General features: G+C 45.2%; 2 protein-coding genes across 2 annotated transcripts in view; one reads left to right on the plus strand and one right to left on the minus strand.

The window, feature by feature from the left end:
• Positions 1 to 15,427, plus strand: part of LOC146334686 (MAM domain-containing glycosylphosphatidylinositol anchor protein 1-like) — a 38,353-nt gene extending 22,926 nt beyond the window's left edge. The window contains exons 4-8 of the mRNA XM_084824857.1: positions 9,790 to 10,125; positions 11,698 to 12,024; positions 13,789 to 13,887; positions 14,725 to 14,774; positions 15,246 to 15,427. Coding sequence (XP_084680983.1) covers positions 9,790 to 10,125; positions 11,698 to 12,024; positions 13,789 to 13,887; positions 14,725 to 14,774; positions 15,246 to 15,278 — 845 coding nt within the window. The 3' untranslated portion in view covers positions 15,279 to 15,427. The remainder of the gene's footprint in view (positions 1 to 9,789; positions 10,126 to 11,697; positions 12,025 to 13,788; positions 13,888 to 14,724; positions 14,775 to 15,245) is intronic.
• On the minus strand, positions 489 to 8,496 carry LOC146334688 (uncharacterized). The gene is made up of 6 exons (XM_084824859.1): positions 8,412 to 8,496; positions 7,817 to 8,146; positions 7,116 to 7,433; positions 4,966 to 5,079; positions 2,431 to 2,477; positions 489 to 1,153 (listed from the first exon to the last, which is right to left on the minus strand). Exons 1-6 carry the CDS (start codon positions 8,446 to 8,448, stop codon positions 1,067 to 1,069), a joined length of 933 nt encoding a protein of 310 aa, XP_084680985.1. The 5' UTR covers positions 8,449 to 8,496; the 3' UTR covers positions 489 to 1,066.
• Positions 15,428 to 26,939: the final 11,512 nt, after the last annotated feature.

The following is a 26,939-nucleotide window of genomic DNA, read 5'->3' on the forward strand; positions in this document are numbered from 1 at the left end:
TGCGCTCTGCCTCATTTTGGTGAAGGGCCAGGAAGAAACCCATCCACAGTACATCCCAACAGTCAACAGTCTGGATAACAAGAAGTGACATCCACATAAGGCTAAGACAAGGGGAGCATTCAGGGAGTAAGGAACAATAGAGAATGCTTATAAATACGTATTTAACAGACAATATATAGACAATGCCACATCAATAGGCTTGTAGATGGCCACTTGCCTGATCACCTATGGTGAGGGAAAATGGCCTCTAGAGAACCAGGCAGACACTGAACTTCTGTAAGTTGGAAGAGAACCATTCATTTTTTTCTTTGAAGCCTTTGATATGCCACAATGGATGGCTCGTGGCAATGGAAAAATGTTCTTGGGCTAATCACCTCTGTGGACAATTTTTCAATATTGAGTTAAGAATTCCTTTTAAGTCTATATTACATCAACTTTCTATAATATTTTTTTAATCTGTCTTTCCAAGGAAATTGCACAAGATGGTCTACAAGATAAAAATGGCCTATGACAACATATAGGAAACATATATATGACAACATGTCGGAAAACAGCTGCCTTTCAGTTACAATGGCAGTTAAAGTTGAATGTTGTTAATGCAAGAGAAAAAACAATCTGGTGAAAAGAAAAAAGCAGCATTTTCAGTTGATTTTACAGATGTGGGAAATAACAATTAAGTGACCTTGGCTTTTCCATTATGTGTTCCAGATTGATTATGCAGAAATCCGTTGCAGCAAATGAGGTGTGGTTTAAACAGACAGATACTTGCCACTGGTAAAAGTTTACATCCATTTTAGAAGAAAGAAAATTACAAGGAAGGAGAACAAATTTCAGAGATGAACATCTTTTCCCTTGTTGAATGTAGATGTTTATATTAAATGCGACTTTGTCTATAAGAACATGTTTCATGTCCTCATCCTGATGCATATCCCAACAGCCAAGCTGTATCTGCCATGCATTAAGTGTGTTGGGGAGGGTGTCGTGGGATGGGGCGGGGTGGGAGAATTGCCTTCTCTCTTGAGCACTCCAATCTCTCTCACAAGATTGTCATATGATGTTCACATCTTTAGCTGTCTCCTTGTAATTCTCGCCTCCTCTTCTCCCCATCCAGCGTCCTGGAAGGAAATTCCAACTGAGCATAGCAAATTCCTTCCTGTTTTGAAAAGGGAGGGAAATGCTGTCACTTGTTTGTGTAATTTCAGCCTGCCATACCTTAAAAGTGTGGGGGAAGTGGAAACAGGCAAGCACGCAAGATGTAAGTAAAGCTGCCCATGTAGCTAAAACCCATCTCCAAAACCAGGCTCCAGCCCATTCTGGCTTGGCTGCTGCAGCCACTGATTTGTTTGTTAAATCTGTTCCAGGAGTTTTATTTGTTTAATGAAACATTGCGAGTGCCTTCTCTCCTTCCCCACCACCTCAGCAAAGTATCAGGGCATCGGAATTGTATGCTATACTTCCTCCATGGAGCTGGGAGAGGAATACAGGGGCTGCTTCCATTTTATCCTCAGACCAACCCCTTGAGGTAGGCTAGATCAGGAGAGCAGGACCTGCCCTTGCCTCTTTGTGGCTGAGTAAGATTCAGACTTAGGACATCAAATCCAGGATCAGCTCCTAGAGATGTTTGGGACAACATGGACAAATCTCCATCTTCTGTTCATAAATCCAAAGCCCCCCACCCCGCTGCGCTATGATGGCTTTCAACTCCTGAAGATCTTTCTTCGAGTGACATGGAAAAAATCCCCACTTTGAATGTCTGACTAGCATCACATCTGCTGATTGGTTACAAACTTTTGGATCAAAAGGTGCCCCAAGGAACTGAGCAGGGGATTTTTAAAATGTTAACTATTTTTCATGCAACGACCATCACTGCTAAGCGTCATTTTAGAAGAAGTGTCTTCCCCCACCCTCGTTGTCTTCCACACCAAAGGGGGTGCCTCTTGCCTTTATTCTGTTTTAAGTTTATGGTTTTCTACTATATTTTACTATGTTGCTGCATTTTATGCTTGCAAGGGCGCAATCCTGCCTCCGAACTCGGAGGTGACCGCCTATCCAATGCAGGGCAGGCGAAGCAGTGTGGTGTTGACAAGAGTGTGGCAAGAGTGTTGGACTAGGAGCTGGGAGAACCGGGTTCTAGTCCCCACTCGGCCATGGAAGCTCACTGGGTGACTTTGGGCCAGTCACACACTCTCAGCCCAGCCCACCTCACAGGGTTGTTGTTGTGAGGATAAAATGGAGAGGAGGAGGATAATGTAAGCCGCCTTGGGTTCCTTGCAAGAGGAAAAAAGGCGGGGTATAAATGCAATAAATAAATAAATAAATAAAAAGCACAGAGAGGATAGTTCCCTCTGTGCTTCAGCTGCCCTGTATTTTCTGCTAGACAGCTGATTTCGGCTGTCTAGCTTTGGGACATTTTCCGAATGGCAACCATACCTGAAGCACATCTGAGGATGCAAGTTCAGAGACTTGGGCCTGGAATCCTTGGGGAGAAAAAAAATAAATAAAGAGACAAATAAAAATAACCGTCTATACTGGGCAGAGGGAGAAATGGTCTACTTCAGTGTAAGGCAGCTTTAAATGCAGGACCAACCCATGGCATCCCTATTTAATCATTCATGATGTGTATATTTATGGACATTAAGTTAGTAGTTTCTCACCATGAGAACGGCTGCACTACAAGCCTAAAAAACAGGTTTAACCGTAATGGCTTCCTTCTCCCCAATGATCCTGAGAACCGGAGTCCTGTGAAGGAGCAACAGCAATCTCTCATCTCCCGCACAAAAGCATATCTTAGGGGTGAGCAGAGTTCAGTCTTGCCTCATCTGCCTTCATAAAGTTCTTTTAACTTAAAACCTATATCCATTTTAAACAACAGTGCACATAAGGAATCAACACATGCGATGCACTGCACAACGAGAACCCATTAAGTTGTTCCTAATACAGCATCAGGCTGCACGCTGCCTCGTACCTTATCATTCCTGGACTACTGGTTTTTTATAAAGAGCTCTGTTTTGGAACAAACATATTATCCACCTGACTTCCCTCAATACCTTTGCTTTAACTAGAATACCAGCAGTTCGACAACATGCATTACGTTTATGAACTGTGCAGTCCTAGACAGTGTGTATTCAGAAGTAAGCCCCACTGATTTCCATAGAGCTTGCTCCCAGGCATGCGGGCACAAGATTGCAGCCAAATAGTGCATATGCTCAGGAACTTGTTGTCACGCATAGCTACTCTGCGCTGAGTGGCCCTGAGCTCTCAAGGACTGAAGATGCGACCTTCCACTAAGAACCGGTTCCACCAGCCAATGGGCACTAAATGTTCCACGGGAGCTTAGCAATCCACGGAAAGTCTTTCTTTTTGCTCAGGAATTTCCTCCGTGCCAAAACATCTGCAGTGCAAAACTTCCCTCTGCATTCACTGATACTGAGATAGGATTGGTTTTATTATATTTATTTATTGGTCACTTTTCAGATAGGAATGTCGCAGAAATCTGCTTGGGGATAGAGTTCGAAAGGTTTTCCTAGGTTCGCCCCCCACCCCCGACTTCATTTCAGTTCCTGCTGTGGTGCCTGAGTTGATCTGCAGCGAGTCAGGCCAGTTTGTGGATTTTCTTGGCATTTCGCACATTTCCCCCTCGCAGGTTCCGCAATTCACGCAAATTGCTCAGAAATTTGCGCAAATTGTGGCAGCTGCGAAAAAAGCACGAAAACAGTGCCTGGAGTTCGGGGGAAAGCCTGCAGCTCAGTTCACAAACACAAATCGAGCTGTACACGATGTGGAACTCTGTTGAGTCAAAAAAGAACCGGATTTCCCAGAGATGGACATCCCTCCTTTCATGGCAGAAGTCCTCCAAAGCAGCAAACAACAGTAGAACACCTAAAACTAATACAATATTAAAAGTGATAAAAGCACAATTAAACAGTGAGAACATAATAAAAGCAAAGGAACACAGCAATCATATCGGGAGAAGTCCAGAGTAAAATAATAGGTTTTCATGGCCTTCTTAAAAGCCTGCAATGGAGCATGGCAGACCCCTGATGGCAACTTATTTCAGAGAAAGGGGCCACTGCGGGGAAGGCCCTCTCACATGTGGTCAACCACCTGACTGCTCTCACAGGTGGGCAACTGAGAAGGAGAAACCAAATGCACAGTTACAAGATGGGGGAGACTTGGCTCAACAATACTACAAGTGAGAAGGATCTTTGAATTGTTGTAGATCACAAGCTGAATATGACCCAACAATGCGATGTGGCTGCAAAAAAGGCAAATGCTATTTTGGGCTGCATTAATAGAAGCATAGCTTCCAAATCACATGAAGTACTAGTTCCCCTCTACTCAGCGCTGGCTAGGCCTCATCTGGAGTACTGTCTCCAGTTCTGAGCACCACACTTTAAGAAGGATGCAGACAAAAAGGAGAGGGTTCCGAGGAGGGCTACAAAGGTGATCAGGGGACTGGAAACAAAGCCCTATGAAGAGAGACTGAAAGAACTGGGCATGTTTAGCCTTGAGAAGAGAAGACTGAGGGGAGACAGGATAGCGCTCTTCAAGTCCTTGAAAGGTTGTCCCAGAGAGGAAGGCCGGGATCTCTTCTCGATCCTCTCAGAGTGCAGGACCTGGAATAATGGGCTCAAGTGACAGGAAGCCAGATTCCGGCTGAACATCAGGAAAAGCCTCCTGACGGTTAGAGCAACACGACAATGGAACCAATGACCTAGGAAGGCGGTGGGCTCTCCCACGCTGGAAGCATTCAAGACCAGGCTGGACAGCCACCTGTCAGGGATGCTCTGACTTGGATTCCTGCATGGAGCAGGGGGTTGGATGTGAGAGTCTTGTAGGCCCCTTCCAGCTCTACTATTCGGTAATTCTATGATTCGAGGGGCCTCTCTTGCAGATCTTAAAGTGCGGGCAGGTTGGTATGCTTGTTCTTGTCATCTATTTCTAGGATGCAATTACCAATATTACCTTGCCTGGAAGAGCTGAGTTGGATCCAAAGGAAGCTCAGGAGAATCAGCAGCAATGCCAGCAGGCCCATGACAGCCAGGGGCACCGAGCAGCTTAGGCAAGTCTCCTCAGGGTCTGCAGAGGAAGTTTTAGAAACAAGAGCCAGCAGATGTAACTTGTGCAGGAATTGCTGCTATCAAGAGACAACCCAACCCGTCCATCTCGCTCCCCATTGCACCTTGAAACTGCAGCAGAGGGCTGGGGGCTCAGCAGGGTAGGCAAGCCTTACAGAGGGGGCCGGATGCCCTCTCCTGCATTACTGGGCCTCCCCCAGTTCATCTGGCATTAGACAGCTTGCTGTGGGAATGTGTTGTGGAGATGCAACTGTTCTTTTTGGTATTCAGAAACAGTAAACACACTAATGGGTGAAGGCGAAAGATTTATTAAGCAGAAATAAAACTAACACGGCAGAAAAGCAGAACTCTATGATTGCAGCAAGAACCCTCAAAGCAAGATTATAAGGCTTACGGCCCTACAGTTGCCAGGAATGCCCTCCAAATAGCAAAAGTGGGGACCTGGCATGCAGCACCTTTCTGGATTGGACTGCATCAAGATCTCATGCTGGGAGTGTCTTAGGGATTCACATTATGCCCATATTAATCCCACCCCTATCCTGGCCAGACTCCAATGACCCCAAGAATGTTGGCAGAAAGCCAGCACAGATAACTCCATGGCTATCCCAGCTACTCTCCTAACATGTAGACAACCCTGAGATCTCACCAGGGGCTTATCTGCCAGCCTCTCAAGCTGTGCAGTCTCAAACAGAGAACTGACTCTGGAAAGAAGAAGCATAGCTAACCACTAAAAGCAGTGGGCCCAACTGGATGTCTAGGCTTGAGAAGGAGCGATTTGTTGTACAACAGTAAGCTCCTCAAACTAAACATTGTTTTCTGCATTTCCACTACAGGGATCCGCCATTTTAATTTCCCTCAGTGCCCACAATGTTGCATGACCCTGGGCCACTGTGAAGAATTAAAATGTCACCTTCCAGACCAGACACGCCTTCCATCAAGGCAGGCATCAGTGGTGTTCCCGCTGCTCCGCAGGGGTCATGCCTGCTTGCACTGCTTGCACTGGTCTGTGCACTGGGGTTACGGCAGTAGGAGCTGTCTTCTGCAGCTATGACCACAGGGTGTGATGCAATGGCCAAGCTATGCCTTGGATTATAAAGAAAGAAAGCATCAATTCTACCCCAAGAAATGCTAAATGGAATGACCTGTGCATATTATGTAAGTATATTTTATGTATTTATTTTATTTACAACATTTATATACCACTCCACATCTAAACAGATTAACATATATGCTTGTTTTGCATAGTGCATTCCTAGTCTCCTATCTTGCAAGGATCCAAAGCCACCACCACCACCTGGACTCCAATGTTCAGATTTGTCGTTTCACCAAGCATCAGTAAGAAATTTCAAGAGTGTCTTCATTGCCTGAATGTCTCAAAAATTTAAAATTGAAAGCAGAGGATCCCAGGATGCTGAGTTTGGCATCTCTGGTAGAATTTAATGTTTGCACAGTGTGAGGATTCACGCACGCGGGGCATAAAAGGCTGTTTAGTTCCTCTTGTACTATTGATGTCAACATCTGATCACCACCAAAGCCAAATGGAGGCATTTTATATGCAAATGTTAGGTTTTACATTCTCATTTGCAAACCTGTCACAGGCTTTCTTCACACAGAGCTTTTATCCTGTGATTGAGATTGCACCTTCACGGGAGTTTGCGGGCTCTTTACATGACGCTGTGCTCATCCAAGGCGTCTCCTGCACTAAATGCCCTTTGTTCCATTTTTACATAGATCGCAGATAATGAGCTATCAAATTATCCCGCTTGTGTTCCACTTTAGTTTCCTCTGTGAAAAGAGGAAAAGCGGAAAGAAGAGGAGTGAGATCAACAAAAGATGATGGAAGACTCAGATATGGGGAGAAGGAGGGGAAAGGGAGTCATTGTGATCCTGCATTTAAAATGGAAGCAGAAAGCCCCACTTTAAATGCAGTATTTTAGGGTGGTGTAGAGATGCCCTTAAGCAAGAACAGCTTTAAACCTCAGGTGGGAAAACAACCAGTGCTTTTAAGACAGCAAAGTCACCTGCAGAATTACTCACGTGCAGAGAACGTGACAGTCTTCTTCACAGTGGTGCCGGAAGAGTTGAACTTGACTTCACATGTGAAGTTCTCCCCACTCATGTGGAAGTCTGTGGGGAGGAGGAGGACACTGACAAAGGTTAAGGAACCACTGCGGTTTTCCACCAAAGCCATCTGTCCCTCCTGCTGGAGATCTCCGGCAACGTCCCAGGATATCTGGACGAAGTTGGAAGCTCCATGGACCACGCAAGCAAGCTGGCCACTCTGCACAGACTGGGAAGGCGGATCTTGTCCAGGGGGCTGCAGAAGCATCACCCAGGTGCTTGGGGTATAACTATCTGGTGAGAAAAATGAGGCAGAGAGCTCAGTGAGGACAGCCGCCCTTGCTCAGATCAATAGCCTTTTCAGGGCAACCACAGTGTGCCCCCGTTTCCACCCATGATGCCGGCATGAGCCCAGGCTGCATGCAAAGGGCAATTGTGAAAACTGGCTCTTCTTTGACTGCATCTCTTTTATGGCGTTAGTGCTTTTAAATATCCACCTTGTAACATGCGGTGGGTAATTAATATTGCTATTGGAGAAGCAGTCAGGGAACATTTAGTATGGTGCCATTGCTGAAGTTAAGTAGTATCAGTCTGGTCAGTTCCTGGCTGGAAGATAACCCCATCAAATAGCAGGACATAAGTTTAAAAGCTGTCATGGCAAAGCCATGCCTTCGTACCTCCAACGATCAGTGAAGATCCATTGCTGAAGGACAAGGTGGCAGAATTCTTTTTAGCGCACAAATATAGGCCAGAGTCAGTCATTTGGACGTTGGAAATTTCCAAGATCAACTTCCCTTCCTCAGCTTTGCAAAGAAATCTGCCTGTAGATTTATCTGAGCAATTTGTGATGAAAAGGGGTACTTCGTTCGGCTTCCTTTTGCACCAAAGAAATGATAATCCAGTATCCGAAATTGTTTCTGTAGAAGTGCACGAGATCTGCGCCGTGTGCCCTGAAGCCACGAACTGAAATGGGTCCATCTGGTACAGTAAGAATCGGGCAGGTAACACTGTGAAGACAAACGAAACAAAGAACATACAGTTGTAATTTTTCACTCTCTTGCCTTCTAAGGCAAAGATACTGGCTAAGTTAGAAAGAGGCATTACACTGTCTGGAGATCTGTACGCTGTGCCAGGATGCTTGCAATTCAATGGTTAGAAATGCACTTAATGTGCAGAATGTTCAATCTCCTTTGAAACAAAAGGTGCCAGCCTGAGGTGTCAGCTTACATCAGATGCAAAGCATTAAAAGGCAGGTCAAAGCAAAAGTGTTACCTGTGGAGGACAAAATGAGGTACATGGCCCACAACATCTCTGAGAGAAGCAGCACCCAGAAGCACCAACCCAGAGCCTATATGTGATGTACAGCTGTAAGGAAATGGACTAAAGTGATGCCCGTTTCTTGTAAAGGAACACCTCTGTGTGGGTGGTTGCAGTGTGGTGTTGGCTCTTTCATAAAGAAAGTTTGGTGAGGCACCCCTCTGAGGCTGTCATTGTGCTGGAACCAGCCATGGGCATCTTGTAGAATTTCCAGCACCTGGACCAAAAAAAGAGACCCGTTAACCAGCGTCTGCTCCGGAGGGCAGAAGTTTGAAGGGGACTCGGAGATGTTCTACCACTTCACTGGGATTATTTTACTTTCTCTGCACTGTAAGTATTTTCAAATCCAATCTATTTAATAATTACTTCTTGCATAGTTACTTGTCTTCAACAGAGCCTTAGGAATAACCGAAGGAGATGAACAGGCAGAATTTCCATAACATAGATCTGAATGTGAGACACTGAAAAAAGGGCAATAACGCTGACCTAGCAGTGAGAGTGTTCCGACACTGCATTTACATTAGCCCAGTAACCAATACATTAGTGCTGTGTAAACAGTGAATTAAAAGCTTGACATGTTCTTCTTGCTTTGGCTAATGCCACAGACAGCGGTGTGAATAAATCTGGGGGACAATTTAGTATTATTATTTTTCTCCACAATAGTTTTAAAAGCTTATTGGTGCAGTTGTTTTCGGGACAAAAAACAAGGGTGATATCCAATTAGGGTCTTCTGCAGATGGAAGATGGAACGGGGGGGCGATTTCTCCTCCCCCTGCAGCCCTCCCATACCTTCTCTGGAGCTGATTTTGATGGAATGCCAGGGGTGGGGCCGCAGGCTGGAGGAGCAGAATGGAAACTTGTATTGCATGAATGGAAATCCACTGAATGAGATGAGATGAGATGGCTGGTGCCTGACCGCCTTAAGTGAGTGCTTCATATTAGGCCACTGGTATGTGGGGTCAGCCTACAATCCCACAGGATATCCCTGGACTACCATGGATGGATGTGCCTGTAGGTCATCACTGAGAGTCCTGCTTTGGCTTCCTCCAACTTCTGAAGTGAAGCTGGGGCTTACTAGAGACAGGACTGTTTTGATGATGCCCCCGCCCTGCTCCAGCTCTGTGATTCTCCCACCAAGGATGCACATATGACTTCTCTCCCCTTCCCCTGCAAAGGCAAGTAATACGCTTCACTTTTAAGACAGCTTTGGGACAGGGAGGGTGGATGCTTATCTTGTCCTGTCGTTGTCAGTCTGCATTGATTATTTCTAGTTTATTTTATGGTCAGACTGGTTAGTAATGGCTTTTGTTCCATTTTGCCTCGTGTTTTATAGCTTCTGAGGGGAGTACAGAAACCCTGGGAAATCTGGAATGGATTGTGGCATCCCCTGGAAAAACTGTCAGGATCAACTGCAGCCATACAGGGGGCCAGTCTCACCACTGGAGAGTACTGTGGTACAAGGAGAAACAGGACAACCGCTTGGACAAGATTTACGAGAGCACTTCCTTTTCGGATCAAGGAGGAAAGTACTCAAATGAAACTGGCAATAAAGCATATTTTTCTCTGGTCATCAGCCATGTGCAAAGAAATGACTCTGGCATCTATTACTGTGTCATATCCAAATATGGAAATTTTGAAATTCCTAAAATGGCTCAACTGGTCATCAAAGGTGAGTGCTGTCCTGCTCTAAACTGAATCCTGGCTCCTTAGTAAGCAAATACAGGGATGTATAGAATAGAGTCACCAGTTCAGTAGGCAAGTGGCCAAGCACAGATTTACCAGACACACTTTTACCAGGGTGAGGTCTCAGGGGCAGCCATGGTCAAAAGTCAGGACATCATAAAACCCCAGTCCAAAAATGGAGTCAGGGAGGAGTCCAGCGGTCAGTAGCACAGAGGCCCAAACACATTGCAAGGTCAGGGAGAAAACAGGATGCAGAGGTTAGAACTGAGGTTCAGAGGTTGTTTCCAACAGCTCTCAATTTACAAATGAGAGCTGATATGGCAAGAGCTCACCCAGTGCTCAGCCATGTCACGTTAGAGGTTTGTGTCTGATGCCTCCTCATGAGAAGAGCTCAGCTCATGAGTAGTCCCCTTCAGTAATCAAGCACTCCTTCACCTGGCCAACATCCTATCATGGATCTTGGCACCTGCATTTACGGCAGTTAGATGGGTGGTCCTTTGCCTCAGAACCTGAGCTCTCTGCCTCTCCAAGAGGCATATCCAAAGGCATCACCCTTGAGGGTCCCGGATCATCTTGGGTAGTGCCAGGGTCTTCTGAGGGGCCACCTGGCTCTGAAGGTTCTGGATCCTCCTCTGAAGACGACTCCAGTGGTAGTAGGACACCTGGGACCATGACCCAGGCTATTAAAAAAATTAATGTTTATTATATTTCATAAATATCTCCTCCAGGAGGCTCACAAATCCCAAAACAATCACACAAAACATTGAATGAGCAATTGTGACACAACATTATCAAACTGCCTCCATCGAAATGGATTATATATTTTTATCCTCTGTCAAGCACTGTGGGGTTTTTTTAACGCATAAAGCAAAAGTTTAGTTGCTAAAGTTTAGTCTTTAGTTGCTAAAGCAACACTCTCAATAAAGTGTGTTCTGCATTTTCCCCTTGCTGTTCAATGAACGTTGCATTTCCCCCCCTCCCACAAACCTGGAGTCACAAAAACTAATAAATGGTGACTAATTAACAGTGTAAGTTTTGACCATTTGTCCTTTTTATTGACCCTTTTATGTAATGAGACAATTGGGCCATTATTTTATTTATGTATTTACAACATTTATATATCACTCCATATCTTCCGGAGCAGTGAACATAAGAGGAAAAGTAATAAAAAGATTGAAAATCCATATTGAAGTTATTCTTTTTAAAAGCGAAATGCCAATAAAATCTGTGGCTGGTCAGTTAAGGAATGCCCACGCACAGCCTATAAGATGGAGCGCGATAAAGATCTAATAAACCATTTGGGATTATACTTGTCTTTCAGATGTTTCTAGGCCAAACCTTTCCATCTTGGTACCTCCCTACTTAGATCAGGCTTATCTTAACCCCAGTATTCCCCTACCCTGCATCTCCTTTGGGATGGTTTTAGATCATAGACAGTAGTATTTAATATCTGAGTGGGTGTTTTAGTTGGTTTAGGAGTGGTGTTACGCACAGTGAGCATAAAGGAAAGCATAGGATATAACGCTAATAAACATTTTGTGATGATTCTTCTTTTTAGATGCTTCTAGGCCAAGCCTTTCCATCCTTGTGCCTTCACCCTCAGAGGGGACTCAGCTTCACGACAGCATCCCCCTCCTCTGCCTCTTCTTCAATGCAAATCCCACTCAGGACGGTATCTCCTGGGATACTGGTGGAGAAACATCTCAGGACCAGAAGGATGTTGATTTGTTAGATGGGAAAGGAGCCTTCAGCATTTGGAGTTTAAAGCTGATTCCTCCAGAGAGATGGACCCAAGGGATGCCTTATACCTGTTCAGATGAAAAGGGAAGAAAGGTCAGCAGCACCGTAGTGGCGCCCTCCGCCAACGCAGCATCCACAAACACAGGTACAATATGATTGAATAGCAAACTCAATCCATCTGCCAGGGAGTTTGTCTTATCATGGCAAAGCCCTATCCACATCATATCCATAGATTCAGGGTGCCATTAGGGCTGCCTCTTTGTTGTCCAGTCATTCAGTCGTGTCCGACTCTTCGTGACCCCATGGCCCATAGCACGCCAGGCCCTCCTGTCCTGCGCTCTCTCCTGGAGTGTGCTCAGGTTCATATTCATTGCATCGGTGATGCTATCTAGCCATCTCATCCTCAGGGCTGCCTCGGGGGGGGGGGGGCAAAGTGGACCAAGAAATCCAGGGGGCCAAATGACACCCCAGGAAGGCAGCAGCAATAGCGGCCAGTCAAGGCTTGGCACTCGATAAAGAAAAGCAGTGCACTGACCAGTCCAGGCTATAGTTCTGTGCCATTTTTAATCACAATACTTTCCCCAATATTGTCTTACCAATTTTTAAATCTGGGTTTCCCCATAGACTCAACTTAGCATGAGAACATGGATCAAAATGTAATTGACATGACATTGTACGTCACACCTCTCTTACAGCCATAACTGTGGGAGGAACCCTATGCATTTATGTAGCTAATTTCCCCCCTCTTTTTTGTTTTGTTGAAATTTTACAATAAAAAATTTATTTAAAAAAAAGATGGGGTGTGTGCAGCCAATGAGGGCATTGGAGTGGATAGAGACTTCATATACCCATTTCATGCTGTTTAGAAATGAAAAGTGGCAGTGTTCGGGTGGGGGCAGGGTGCCAAAATTGTGCCTCACCTAGGGCGCCAAAATACCTTAAGACGGCCCTGAGTACCATCTCCCTGTTGAGCTCCAGATGTGCAGAATAGGAGCCACTGATAACCTTTGCTTTGTGGCGAAGGTGGTTTTGAAGAGGGGTCTGTGGAAGAAAGAGACGTGGCACCACATAAGTATTTGGGGATGGCGTTGCAGGCATAAGGGAGAAAGAGTGGAGCTGTTTGAGGGAGCAGGAGATCTTCAGAAAACTGGATGGTGCAGCTGGAGAAGAGGAGGTCAAAGGGGAACCTTTGACCTCCCTGTATGCTACCATCTTCATCTGAGACCCTGCTCTCTTGCCTCCTTCACTACTTGCCTTTTGGTGAGAAGTGAAGATGGTTTTTATTTGGCATAGTTTCCCCTGAGTGTTTGGAGGATCCCATGATTTACTGCAGTCTCACTCTGACATATTGTGTTCTGCTGTTCTTTAGCTTTCGTTGTTAGTTTCTAAGTCTTGTGGCTTATACAGCTTTTAAAATGTTGTATTGCACAGTGCTCTGAGAGTATATTGACTGAAAGGCAGTATAAATTTTTTTAATAAATAAATAAAAATAAACTGGGAAATGACAATAGAGACATAAGGAGGGGAGGACATGAAAGTAAGGACATTGAGTTGTGGAGCACCATGGATGGCTCCTTTACAGTTCTGAAATCTGGAGTGGATTCACCACCCCACGGACATCAGAGCCACCAGCCTCCACTGGGTATTGACCACCTGGGCATGAAGCCAGTGTGGGATTCAAGGAGGGGTTGCAAGTGGCCTGAATTAGGGGAGAAATTAATAATCTTGGTGGCAGGTTTCTGGATATATAGAGACGGCTGAACTGTGGCAAGAGGAGACCAGAGAAGGGAAACCACCACCCACCTGAGCATTCAGTCACTGTCAGCAAGGTCTGGTGTGCGCATAAAAGGGAAACCTGGGCTGTTCCCCCGATCTTTCTCTCTCTCTCTCTCTCCTTCTTCTTTTACAGGAAACTGTAATAACATTTTATATTTTGGGGTGCCCTGTATCATCCTCCTCCTTCTGATCCCACCCTTGATCCTGCTCTCCCAGAGGTACCTTGCCAAAGGTAATGCATTTGTCAGATCAAATGGTTTATTGAGGTATGCAGACCATAAAGTAAACAACACAAGTTTGACAGATCAGAAACAGCTAGAGTGAAACAAAACCAATATATATATATATATATACACACACACACGCATACGTTACACAACACTGTATACAGATTAATACATAAAAGAAAATAAATTTAGACTCAGACCAGCCCAATGTCCCATGATTTATGTATCTATTTTTTATTTTTAAATCACCCTTCATCCATAAGAGATCCCAGGGCAGCGTACACAACACTTAATATCTGTGAGCCTGTTTTAATGGCAACAGCATGACACTGAGCTGCTTTCTTTGTCGTAATATAAATATCTGCTAATAAGATAAAAACATGAAAATCATCAAAGGTTTCCCAAATAAAAAGAACATGTAAGAACGTAAGAAGAGCCCTGGTGGTGGATCAAACCAAGGGTCCATCTAGTCCAGTATTCTGTTCACACAGTGGCCAACCAGCTGCCCACGGGAAGCCCACAAGCAGGACAAGCGTGCAATAGGACCCTCCCGCCCATGTTCCCCAGCTACTGGTGTACATATGCATATAAGAACAGAGTGTTGGGGAGATAAAAGGGGATCATAGATCCCATAGATCCCAAAAACAAAAAACAAGATATAAAAGAACATAGGCCTACATTTCCACCACACCATTTCCACCAGGACAGCTTCTCAAGTGCCAAGGTGACCTTGTAAAATGACCTAAAGTGCCAATACTTTTTTGTAAGATAAACTGCGTGATATCAAGCCATTATTCAAGTGTATCTTAAAATGTTCCCTTTCCCCCATCTTCTCATCACAGGGAATTCAGAGCCACCGGAAAATCAAATACCCATGAGGGGGATCCCACAGGTAACTGGCAACCTTGTGTACTGAAAAGATGTGCTGCTGTATATGGTTTTATTGAAGGGCTTTGGAGGGTCTCGTGTTTGAGTAAACGGAAGTAAGTTTCAGCTACAGCTAACGTGGGCAGGAGAGAGAGAGAGAGCACACGGGGGTATGTGGAACTGTAGAACATGTTTATGAAGGAATCTTTGGCCATTTACCTGGTCATCTTTGATGAGGAAAAATGTTCCCCAAGCGATCAGGCACTGAAATGTGTTTTATCTGGCCTACCAGATAAAAGCCTCCAGTATAATATATAAAAATTATAATAAAACTGTTGTGTATGTTGAATTTCATTAATGGGAGACAGTTGTTTTAAGTATAGAAAGCACATTTTAGTTTTTAAAAGGAGCTTTTCTGATTTTACATACGGGGGGTGGGGTGGGGACTCCAGTTCTTTAGGAGGGTGGCCTTTGACATTTCTATTTTCTATACTAGACCGATTATGCAGAAGTGAGTTACCGAAACTGAAGTGTGAAGATTGATTGATATGGTCTAGTTATAAAAGTCTGTGTCATTTTTAGAAGAAAGGACACAAAGGAAAAGAAGCAAATTCCTGAGTTTAGTGTCTTTTGATTTATTGAATGGAGACACTTCAATTAAACAAAATTTCTATATTAACATGATCCATGCCTGCTGTCTCATTCTTAACCATATTCTGGTGGCCAAACTGTATTGGAAAAAGTGAGAAAATCCAGTGAAAAACAGGGAAAACATCATTTACCTTAAGTAAAGACACAAGGTCCATTTGCCCAAAGAAGAGTGACAGAAACTTATATGGAAAAAAAATAAAACGATGGAGAGAAGAGATTATTACAAATAGGACTGACGAAAAAAATGAAATTGTGCTTGTCATACAGGCAGTAAGGATACATAACCAGATAGAAACTTGGTAGAATAGGCTGAGGTAACTAAGGAAGTAGAGGTGGCTGACACAAAAGAAGCAAAAGGTCTGGAAAATGCCAGAGGAGGAGGTAAAAGAGGAGGAGAAGAGGAGGAATGCTTTTATACTGCTGAATATATTAGAATTAGCAAGTGGCTCACATTAAAATACAGCTTAACAATATAAAAACAAGATAATTAATTGATTAAAAACTAAAAAACATGACAATACCATTACAATAAAATAAGCTAGGTGGCTTTGACATATCAGGAAGGATAACTATCAGCCAGTTGAAGCTGTCTCTAGCGTAGACAAGTTGGTCGGAACACTATAGGATACCAGACCCCACAAAGGATCCTGAAACACTCTCCAGATAGGTGAGGAAGAATTGGCTTCGTAAAGGCGCTTCGCTAATATATATGGAGGCAAGGGAACATCGGGGCCTGCCCCAGTTGGACTGCCCCTCCCTTGGGAGATGAATGGGGGGAACAGGGCCATCCCACCGGCCCTGCTGACAGTCTACCTGATTCTTTTTTTCTCCCCTCCCCATTGCTTTTTCCTTGTGTGTCGTGTCTTTTTTAGATTGTAAGCCTGCGGGCAGGGACTGTCTTCTTAGTTCATTGATTGTAAGCCGCTCCGGGAGCCTTTTTTGGCTGAGGAGCAGGATAAAAATACAATCAATCAATCAATCAAGTAATGCAGTGCCCCACAGGGTCAGGGAAAGCCTGTGGGAAGAAGCATGTTTTCAAGAGGTATTCAAAACTTGTATGTGTACAGACATACACCTCTCTGTGTGTATGACATTAACAGGCAGGAGAGAACTCTCATTCTAAAAGAAGTCGGGTTTATGAAAGAAAGGAGAACAACAAAATAAAAGCTGAAGGGATGTGTGTTCATCAGACAAAATTGAGAAACCAAGGCATAGAAAGCAGTGGTGCTTATGCAGAGTTTATGGAGAGAGTCTCTATATGCTTTTACTTGTGAAAAACACAGAGCTCTTTTATGTGCCTTTAAAAGGCTCTTTAAGGCATGAATTTAACCATTCTTAAAAATATGCTGTATTTTCCAAACACATTCTTGCTTTCCAGTATTCCAGGCTAAGCCTTCCTCTTCATTCATTCATTCATTCATTCCTGCACTCACTCATGTATGAAGCACCTGAGATCATTTGGCATGGTACAAAAACAATAAATAAAGCAGGTTCTGCTCTCAGGTTTACAGTCTAAATGAAAGAGATTAACAGCACAATCCTATGTTATTTACTTGGAAATAATTTCCACTGTGTTCAATAAGGTTCACTACTGAGTAAGTGGGTTTAGATTCATATTTGCCTGTATCTCAGCTCATGTATGAGAATCGGCAGCTGAAGGGCTGAGGAGAGAAATCTGCCAGACCCTCCATTGGTCCTAAGGCCAGCAAGGTGGGAGCGAACCAGGCCAAGGAGAGCGCTGCTGGCCTTTCAGCTCTTGCTCAGTTCAAAATACGGATTATCAGACTTGCCGACCAAGTTTACAGTGAACAGAACTTTGCCATATAGGGTCCCTCCTGCCCAGTTGTCTCCCAGTGCCACCATTAGGATGGTCAGATGAACCCGTTCTCTTTGAGGGGCAGGGAACATGCCCTCAAACTGTGGTCCTTCTTGAAACTGAAGTTTTAAAAGTATAAAAGCAAAAGAAAATAAGCTTTTGGAAAAGGCTCCTGTTCATTACAAATGAATAAAATGTGTTCAGGGGTGTAGAAGAAGAAAAAGAAGAACAAAATAAAAACCCAAATCCAAAAGAACAGAAAGACTGAGTCAAGCGGAAGTTTGTTGTTTACTGAGTTTGCTTCTAACTGTGGTTTCAGAAACAGGGCCTATAACGTACCTGTGGTCTGTTTTGCTCACAGAAATGGACAGCGATTGCCTAAATATAGCTCTCGAACAGCAAGCTATTAGTTTCCTTTTCTGTTGCCTTTCTTGAGTTGTAAAATGGACAAACTGAGAATAAATGACGTGTCGGTAATCCTCATGACCCAATGCTGCATCTAGTTTGGCCCTAAATCCACATAATCCAGCATTCTTTCTAAGAATTGGTCCCAGCACAGTGAAGGGTTTGACCTCTGTGATCCTCCCTTGGTCAAGGCTAGGAGACATTTTGCTTTCCCATGATAGCAGAGATGCTGAATTGGTCTGGGGGTCCTATCAGCGAGGGAGTTCATCAGTGTATCATTATTTAGTGTCCATCCACCCTTTTCCTCCTTGTACCTCACTCTTCCCCGCAACTTGTGCAAGGTCTTGTGGTGGACTGAAAGCAGAGCTGGAGTCAATATAATAAAATCAGATATGCCAGTGCTCATTAAGGGTGTCAGTGAAATCTGCAATGGATTCAAATGAGTTCACATTTCTATGATCCAACCTGCGGATTCCACAGTGGACTGGCTTTTTCTGAGTCACGTGGATTCCACAGACTGGTGGACTGGTTTTGAGAGTGGGGGAGTTGTACTAACTTGCATTAACTAATGCACATTAGTGCATTTGCACAAGTGCGAATTAGTGCTAACGCGAATTCTAATTTTAATTTTAATTTAGGGGGGGGGATTCCCTTGTCTCTTGCTTCTCTTGATAAACAGTTGGGAGTCAAGAACCCTTGTCAGACTACTTGACCCTGAGCAAACTTCTGCCCATTCCTGCATAATCTATTTATGATTTAAAATATTTAAAATACTTATATATTTTAAATATTTATATACCACCCTCCATTACAGGGTGTTGTGCAAAATCCATTCACACAACAATCAAAATAAAATACAAAGATCATAGAATCATAGAATAGTAGGGTTGGAAGGGGCCTACAAGGCCATCGAGTCCAACCCCCTGCGCAGAGCAGGAATCCAAGTCAGAGCATCCCTGGCAGATGGCTGTCCAGCCTCATCTTGAAGGCCTCCAGTGTGGGAGAGCCCACCGCCTCCCTAGGTCATTGGTTCCATTGTCGTATTGCTCTTACAGTCAGGAAGTTTTTCCTGATGTTCAGCCGGAATCTGGCTTCCTGTCACTTCAGCCCATTCTTCCGTGTCCTGCACTCTGGGATGATCCAGAAGAGATCCTGGCCCTCCTCTCTGTGACAGCCTTTCAAGTACTTGAAGAGTGCTATCATATCTCCCCTCAGTCTTCTCTTCTCCAGGCTAAACATGCCCAGTTCTTTCAGTCTCTCTTCATAGGGCTTTGTTTCCAGTCCCCTGATCATCTTTGTTGCCCTCCTCTGAACCCTCTCCAGTTTGTCTGCATCCTTCTTAAAGTGTGGTGCCCAGAACTGGACACAGTACTCCAGATGAGGCCTAACCAGTGCTGAGTAGAAGGGAACTAGTACTTCCCGGGATTTGGAAGCTATGCTTCTATGAATGCCGCCCAAAATAGCATTGGCCTTTTTTGCAGCCACATCACATTGTTGGCTCATATTCAGCTGATGATCAACAACAATTCCAAGATCCTTCTCACTTGTCGTGTTGTCCTCTACTCCATTTTTCCTCTACTCCATTTTTCTTCTCCTCAACATTCCCCTTCTGCCTCAGCTTGCTCTTGCTCTTCAAGCTTCTGGTCTTCCCTTTGCTGCTGTGGTTCCCCGGTTCTGTCCAAGAACTCTTTGTGTTCTCTTATTCTCCGGAGGGTCAACAGTCACCGCTCCAGTCCACTTACTTTTTCTTCTAGCAGCATGATCAACTTGCACTTGTCGTAGGTGTAGGCCATGTTGTTCTCAGGCAAGAAAACAAACATTGCACACACCTTGCAGGTCACCACCACTGGAGAGTCTTGTCCTTCCATTGCCTCTTTTCCCTTTTGTGTGTCTAGCTTTGTGATTGTTCTAGACTAGCCTGTGCCTGCTCCTCTACTCAGTAGAGGTTAAGAGCAGCGTCCCACTGGTGTGGAAGTGTGTGCTACAAAACAAATAAATGAAAGAAAAAGTTAGTTAAAAAAGAAAAAAAAATGTTAGGGGCCTCCCCCTTGACCTCCCCTGGCCAACTCCCCTGGCCAACTCCTGTCCGCTCGCTCTGGTTGCTCGCTCTCTGGGAGCTTGCTTCTTCTGTAGTCCCTGGACCAGCTGGAGCAGCTTGCTCTGCTCTGCTCTGCTCTGCTCTGCTCTGCTCTTAGCCTCTGTCTCCTTTGCCTCCTTTGTCTCTTCTACCACTGCACCTCCCCAGGCCAACTCCTGTTTGCTCCCCCTGTTCACTGGGTAAAACAGATAAAAACATTAGAGTCATGTTGGGTGGTGTCTGCCTATGATTCCACGTGAGCAATTTTGCATGCAACTAGCCACGATCCTGGAAAAAGTAGGCCTCTTGCACTGCGATCCTATACATGTCTACTCAGAAGTAAGCCCCAGTGAGTTAAGTGCAACTTAATCCCAGGGAAGTAAGTATGCAATTGCAGCCTGATCCCACAAGGAGATCCCTGCAGTAAAATGAAAATGGTGTTGCACGCTAAAACCCACATGGTATATGGACGGCAGGGATAGAGTATCCCGCACACATCCTGCCTTTCCTCCCAGTGCATACTGCTGCACTTAGCACATCAACATTCCCTTGGTTCTCATTATAGCGGCAGGATCACTGTGGAGCACAGAAATCCCACAAAGCCCACAAGCTATTGGGGCAACAGCAAGATAACTGTGGCCTTCCAGCTGGCCCGCTTGAGATGCATGGCACAAGGAACGAGTAGGCAAAAGAGAGGGTCAAAAAAATGAGTGCCTTCTTTTCAAAGCCCACGGGAGGGTGTGGGAGCCCAGCAAACCCTCCAACTGACTTTTCTCTGATCATCAGCAATGCCCAAAGACAGACCCTGGCATTCATTATTGTGCATCCAGAACACGGTAACTCAATATGAGCTGTTAAGCCAGCAAAAGTCTGGGTGAAAATTGAGGGGTTATATACTTGCTGACCCTGATTCGCCAGTTGCAGCTGGGTCTGCTGCTTCATCTGCTACAGCTGAGTCTAACTCCTGAGTAGACCCTTTCTCCTGAGTAGACCCTTCCGTTTGCGTGAGCCATGGTTGAAAGGGTCTTCTGGAGGCCAGGCAGGTGCTCTGACAATGACCCTGAGTGTCCCAGCTAGTCTGTTGCTGCCCGTACTCCAGAGGGCCATGGGGCAAAGGAGCAGAGTTCGAATCCCTGGCAAGGCTTGGGTAAAAGGGCTTCTTTGGGGCCTCAGGTGAGGCATCCCTGCAACAGGATTTGGGTTGCCCATTGTCTTCTGTGGGAGTGAAGTGTGCTGAGGGATCAAATTCCTCTTCTTCTGAAGGAGCCTGCACACAAGCAATGCTGTGCTTGTGTGCAGAAATTTCAAAACCTGCAAACAGATTTGATTGATCATAACGGGGGGGGGGGGGTGTCCTGGCCAATTTTGAAAATTACTATTTATTTGATATTAATTTAGATCAAATACCTTTTCTGTTGCCTTATGGGGCTTTAAAATGGGTATTAATTGGCTGCTACTCTGTTTTATCAGATTAATTTCATCCACTTTTCTTTAATTTGTGTGTGTGTGTGTATCTTCTTACAGTACAATCCTATACTTGTCTACTCAGAAGTGAGCCCCACAGAGTTCAATGGGGCTTACTCACAGGTAAGTGAGTACAGGATTATAGCCTTAATGTAACTATTCTTATTGTATATGTATATATTGTGGTCTGCCACCTTGAGTACTGAATGCAGAAAAGTCAGGGCATAAGTTTAGCTAATAAATAAATAAATAGGTGGAATAAATATGGAAAATTGAACTGAATTTTATTGAATGTGTATTTTATGATTTTGTGTGTGTGTGTTTAATCTTGCTTTTTATGCCATCTTGAGAAGGTTCCAGCCTTAAAGGCCATCTAAAACAGATTTAAATAAAAATAAATAAATAAAATACTTGCTCAAGGCGAAGAAGCTGAGGTAAAACTGAGGTAAAAGCCTAACTGTTATGTTTTGTTTCAATGACTGAGGAGGTTAATAGTACAAGAGGAAAATGTAGGCCTTCTACCCAAGGCTTGTGCCCGAGGAGAAATACAGTGTCCATGTGGCGTGCCGGTGGAGCGGCAGTTGCCACTGCGAGGCGACCGTGAGGCCTGGTTTCTGTCTTTTATAGGGGAAGGTGGGCTCAAAATTGGTAATATCCAATTGGAGGACAGCGGAACATTCTAAAGATGCCTATTGGCCCCGAGTCTGGGAGGAGGTGGGGTTGATTCTGACTGCAGCAAATATAAGGAGCTCCGGAGGCAGTTTGCCCGGGGAGCATCTGCCAGGGACAGTTGCCAGGAGGAATCATAGAATCATATCATGGAATAGTAGGGTTGGAAGGGGCCTACGAGGCCATCGAGTCCAACCCCCTGCTCAGTGCAGGAATCCCACTTGGAGCATCCCTGACAGATGGCTGTCCAGCCTCGTCTTGAACGCCTCCAGCGTGGGAGAGCCCACCACCTCCCTGGGTCATTGGTCCCATTGTCGTATTGCTCTAACCGTCAGGAGGTTTTTCCTGATGTTCAGACGGAATCTGGCTTCCTGTCACTTGAGTGCATGATTCCGTGTCCTACACCCTGGGATGATGGAGAAGAGATCCTGGCCTTCCTCTCTGGGACAGCCTTTCAAGGACTTGAAGAGCGCTGTCATATCTTTGTGACAGGCTGGGAAGCCTGAAGAAGACGTCAGCCAGGAGGAAGAGCGGCCACACAGGCAGGGGACCAAGCAGGGAGAACGGGAGGCAGAAGCCGCAGGAGGCCTGCGACCGAGGAGAGGAAGGCAACTCGAGGAGCCGCCTTGGGAGGAACGAGCTGACGCCCGGGTGACAGCGAGTGGCGGTGGTCTCGAGATGCAGCAGCTGCTGGACCACATGGAAGACTTCTCAGGGAGCCTGGGGAACAGCCAATAGACTGAGCAGCTGCTGGACCAGAGAGAAGACTGCCTTCCCAGCCCTCATTGCTAGGCCTGCAAGTTAACCGGGATGACGCTTGATAGAGGGATTGGCTTAACTTTGGTTAGGGCTGGGAACTAGGGCTTCAGACACCTGATGGGCGGTAACAATAGCCATACAGAAACCCTGGTTTTAAAGTAACTATAGAAAGCTTGTTTGTAAAGTAACAGCAACCTTAAATAATAAGTGTTCTTGTTTTATTTATTTTTAGATAAAATATGGATCTTTGTTTACTTTCCTGGTACCTCTGGTCTGTTTTGTCTCATGCCTAATGGCCGGCCACCTTAGGGGAGAGGCGCATATTAAATAAAGAGGTGTAGTTTAATGGTGGCAGCAGAACTGAAGGGGGGGATTGCCCAGTGGTGAGGGGTGACCTCCCACACACACACACACACACACACACACACGTGGTGGCCCAGTAAGAAGAGTCATTCCTCCACATGAGCGGTGGGATTGCCCTAGAGTAGAGGGTCCCACCTAAGCTAAGTTCACAACAAAGAGGCTCATACATTCCAACCATATCATTGCAAATATTCTGTGAAATCTCACTAAAACCCTACATTGTCATCAACAAAACAATTTTTTTGCCTTTGCCATTGCACTTTACAGTGCAATCCTAGACATATCTACTCAGAAGGAAGCCCCATCGAGTTCAACGGGATTAGGTCCCAGGTATGTGCCTGTATAGGATTGCAGCTCCAATAATGTGTTTGTTCCTTTTATTAGAGCAATTTGTATCTCGCCCTTCAAATACATTCCCAGGGCAGCTAATACAAACTCAGCTTGCTACTTCCAGACACAGATTTCTGTGCTGTGCTTAAAATGACCCACCCACCCTGGCATGACAGGAAATCAGTGGCAATCCATCTCAGGCAGATGTCTCTAGCAGCACCCCCCCCCCAATCTAATTTGGCCCTAAAACTAAGCTGAAGTGAGTGTTATCCTCCTGTTCTGGGTTGGTTGGATCCCCCCTTCTGGCCAGATGCGGGAAGGTGGCTGGGGATCAGGACCATGGAGAGTTCCCCGTGGAACTCACTGGAGGATTTGGCCGGATCATGGGCAGCTCGGAGGCTCACCGCAGCCTCCACGCTTGGAGAACTGGGACATCACTACATCCCAGAAAAAAGTTGTGCTGCCTGTAGCCATGACTGTTGGAAGAAGCGGATTGCAGGGCGGCATTTGCGCTCTGTGCCTGGGCTTCCCGGTGGCCTCTGGCTTGCCGTTGTGGGAAACCAGGCAGCAGACGACATGGACCTTTGCTCTCATGCATCTACAGCTGCTCTTCTTATCTTAAATCTGTCCAAAGCTTTCGGGCAGACAGAACTGAGATAAAAGGAAGTGGCACTCCCAGAAGGCAGAAGAATACAGATGGAGGGGAAATTGGATTGGCCTGAATTCTTACACAAATTTACCCACCTTCATAGAATCCTAGAATAGTAAGGTTGGAAGGGGCCTATGAGACCATCGAGTCCAACCCCCAGTTTGCACCTCCCCAAACTATATGCAAACCAGAATGGAGACACTTGCTTCAGCTTTGACTGTACTAACATTATCCACATCCATGCTCTCATTCCCAACATTACTCTAATGGCCAAGCTGTATCCACCATTCATTGGGTGCGCAGGTATGTCAGAGGTGTGGGAAGTGCCTTCTCCCTGGAGCAGGGTGGGATCCCAGCCCACATTTAAAGGGAGGGATTCAAGTCCCCCCAGCAGGCAATTCTCTGCCTGGTCTGGGAGAGCCACAACCACAGCAAAACTAGGTTAGAATCACCTGCGGCAAGTGCTTTGATCACGAATGCCCAAGCTCCTCAGTATCATTCAGACTCCAGCCCTAGCAAATATGCGGCAACAGCCAGAGCCGGGTCACTCTCTGAGATGTGTTAAAGCAGGTTGCTGGAGGAAGAACCACCCAGAGAGCTTCGGCTATTGGGCGGTATAGAAATGAAATGAAATGAAAGAAAGAAAGAAAGAAAGAAAGAAAGAAAGAAAGAAGTGTTGTTTTTTCTGCTGTGTTCTGTGACAATGATAGTGTCTCCATGTGTATTATCTGCCCACTATTTCCCACACCCTGGTCTCGCATGCAGGAAGGAAAAGGCTCGACTGCAGAAGAACAGCAGCGGCAGGAAATCTACGTCTCTTAGTCACAACAATGCCCCTGCTTTCTCTTCTTGGTGCATTTAGGATGCAATTCTGTGCTTCCCCAACCTGGTGCCCTCCAGATGGTATTCCATGACTACTGAGCATGCCCAATCCTCAGCAGGCTGTTTGGGGGTTCCCTCACCCTGCCCTCAGGCTTGCTTTTGTTTTTAAAGGTGTGTTTTGTTTTGACTTCTGCACACTTTGGGGTTCCTTCAGGTCTGCTGATACCTCCTCTTCTGCTTGGGTGGTGCCCTTTTGGCAACATAAGGAACGGCACTCACTGCCCGAACACTGGAAATAGAAGGAGCAAATGGGATCTCCAACCAAGCGTTGGAGCACGGGCTGCTCTTGTTCAGGGTTCCAGCCAGCCGTGCCCGGAGAAGATGTCAATAAACAAATACACAGCCCTGGGCAAGATCACCCAACAGCCTAACTCAACATAAGGCCCCACCAGGCAGGGCAGAAGTTCAACAGGTGCCACATTCCCCTCCCTCAAGTCACTGTGCTGGCTTTGGGTAGCACATTTCTGCCTGTTCTCCTACCACACACCCTCTTTTCATTTGTGCCGGGGCTCAGCCCCATAACTGGAACTCAGCACCAAAGCTGAGGCCTGTAACACTCCCTGCAAGAATATCATTGTTTTATTACTGTATGTAGGAGCTAATGTGGCAGGGAAGTGAGATGGGGCCACCCAGAAACAAGACAGCATTTTCTACATGCCCAAGGGACTCCCCAGTTGTGCAGGAAAAAGGCTAACTGGTCAGTATAAAAAGAAATATATATATATATATTCAAATCAGTATGGCGAGGGCTAAGCGTGTCTTTTCCCTTCCAGAAGGCATGGGATGCTGAGGTCAGTTCAAGTGAAGGGGGAGCGGGGAATGCAAGGGCAATTAAGTAGGACAAGTGTGAAGGCATTTGCTCTCATTTTAATGCCGTCCTCCAAGGAGTCTTTCCGAGGAGCTTTTGCTCTCCTCCAGGGAGTCTTTCAGCGGCAAAAGTAGTTTCTCAGGGTGTCGACAGTTCATGGAGTCTCCTGAAGTGAAGCAGAAGGAAGCACTGTATAAATAAATAAACCACGAAGAAGTGATGGGAGAAATTTATAAGCAGTCTGGCAAAGCTGAAGCAAAACTATTCTCATAACCCACCCTCCGAGAGAGAGAGAGAGCACACTGGGAAAAGAGAGCGAAGGCAGTGGAAAGGGAAAACACAGCAAGTTCACGTCATGGTAAGATTACCAGGAGTATTAAGGACAGTCGAAACAGAGTGACAAGAAACTCTGTGGGAAAAATAAACTGGAGGGGGGAAGTGGGGACGTTTCTTAAACAGACAGATGCAAAAACAAGCTTTGTTTTCTCTTAGAGACACAGTAATGAAAGACAGAGCCAGACAGGAACTTGGCACTATAGCCGGAGGTGGGGGTGTCAGATACATCCACGATGGATTCAGATGAGTTCAGATTTCTATGAACCTGGCCTGTATATTCAACAGTGGGCAGCTTTTTCAGAGTGCCGTGTTGTTTTTTGTGGACTTTTAAAAAAACTTTTGAGGGGATTTGCACTGTTTCCTTCCTTTGCAAGTGTGCACTTGTGCTAATGCACATTAATGCAAGTGCACATTAGCGCAAGTGTGCATTGGCGTGTACACTCATAACACGTTAACAGAGAAAAATTGAGGAAATGTTCTCAAGGAAACCATATTTATTACAGAAAAGAGAACAACAAGTAGGGAGGGAATTGAAATTAATGTGCTCATTAATCAGCCAAAAATAAAATACGAAACAAAAATGTAGAAAACAGCAGTTGATGGGAAGTCTTGCTGGAGCCCAGCTTACACCTTGGCATGCTAAAACACTACAACCCAGGGCCTTCAGATGAGTATCAAATACGTCATCAATTTTGATGAAGACAGTTTCACAAATATGTGCCACTATTACTCAGTCAAGCATTCCAGGTATGGGGGGAAATGGTGATTATTACATAATGCACTGTCACAAAATGGAGACATCACTGGCCCATAATAGAAAGCTTGGGACTTTATTTACAAAATCTTGGAACTGAGGGGTGTCATCTTTCACAGTATTTCCAAAAGAATATTTGCCCATATAACAGCACTTCTGCTTGTGTACCTGTGGGAGGCAATTTGAATTTATTTATTGGTATGTTTTAAATATTTTTGTTTGTTAAA

The sequence above is a fragment of the Heloderma suspectum genome, chromosome 17, assembly GCF_057233095.1.
Source record: "Heloderma suspectum isolate Gila_16-S chromosome 17, 16-S_ref, whole genome shotgun sequence".
In the NCBI taxonomy this organism is placed as follows: domain Eukaryota; kingdom Metazoa; phylum Chordata; class Lepidosauria; order Squamata; family Helodermatidae; genus Heloderma; species Heloderma suspectum.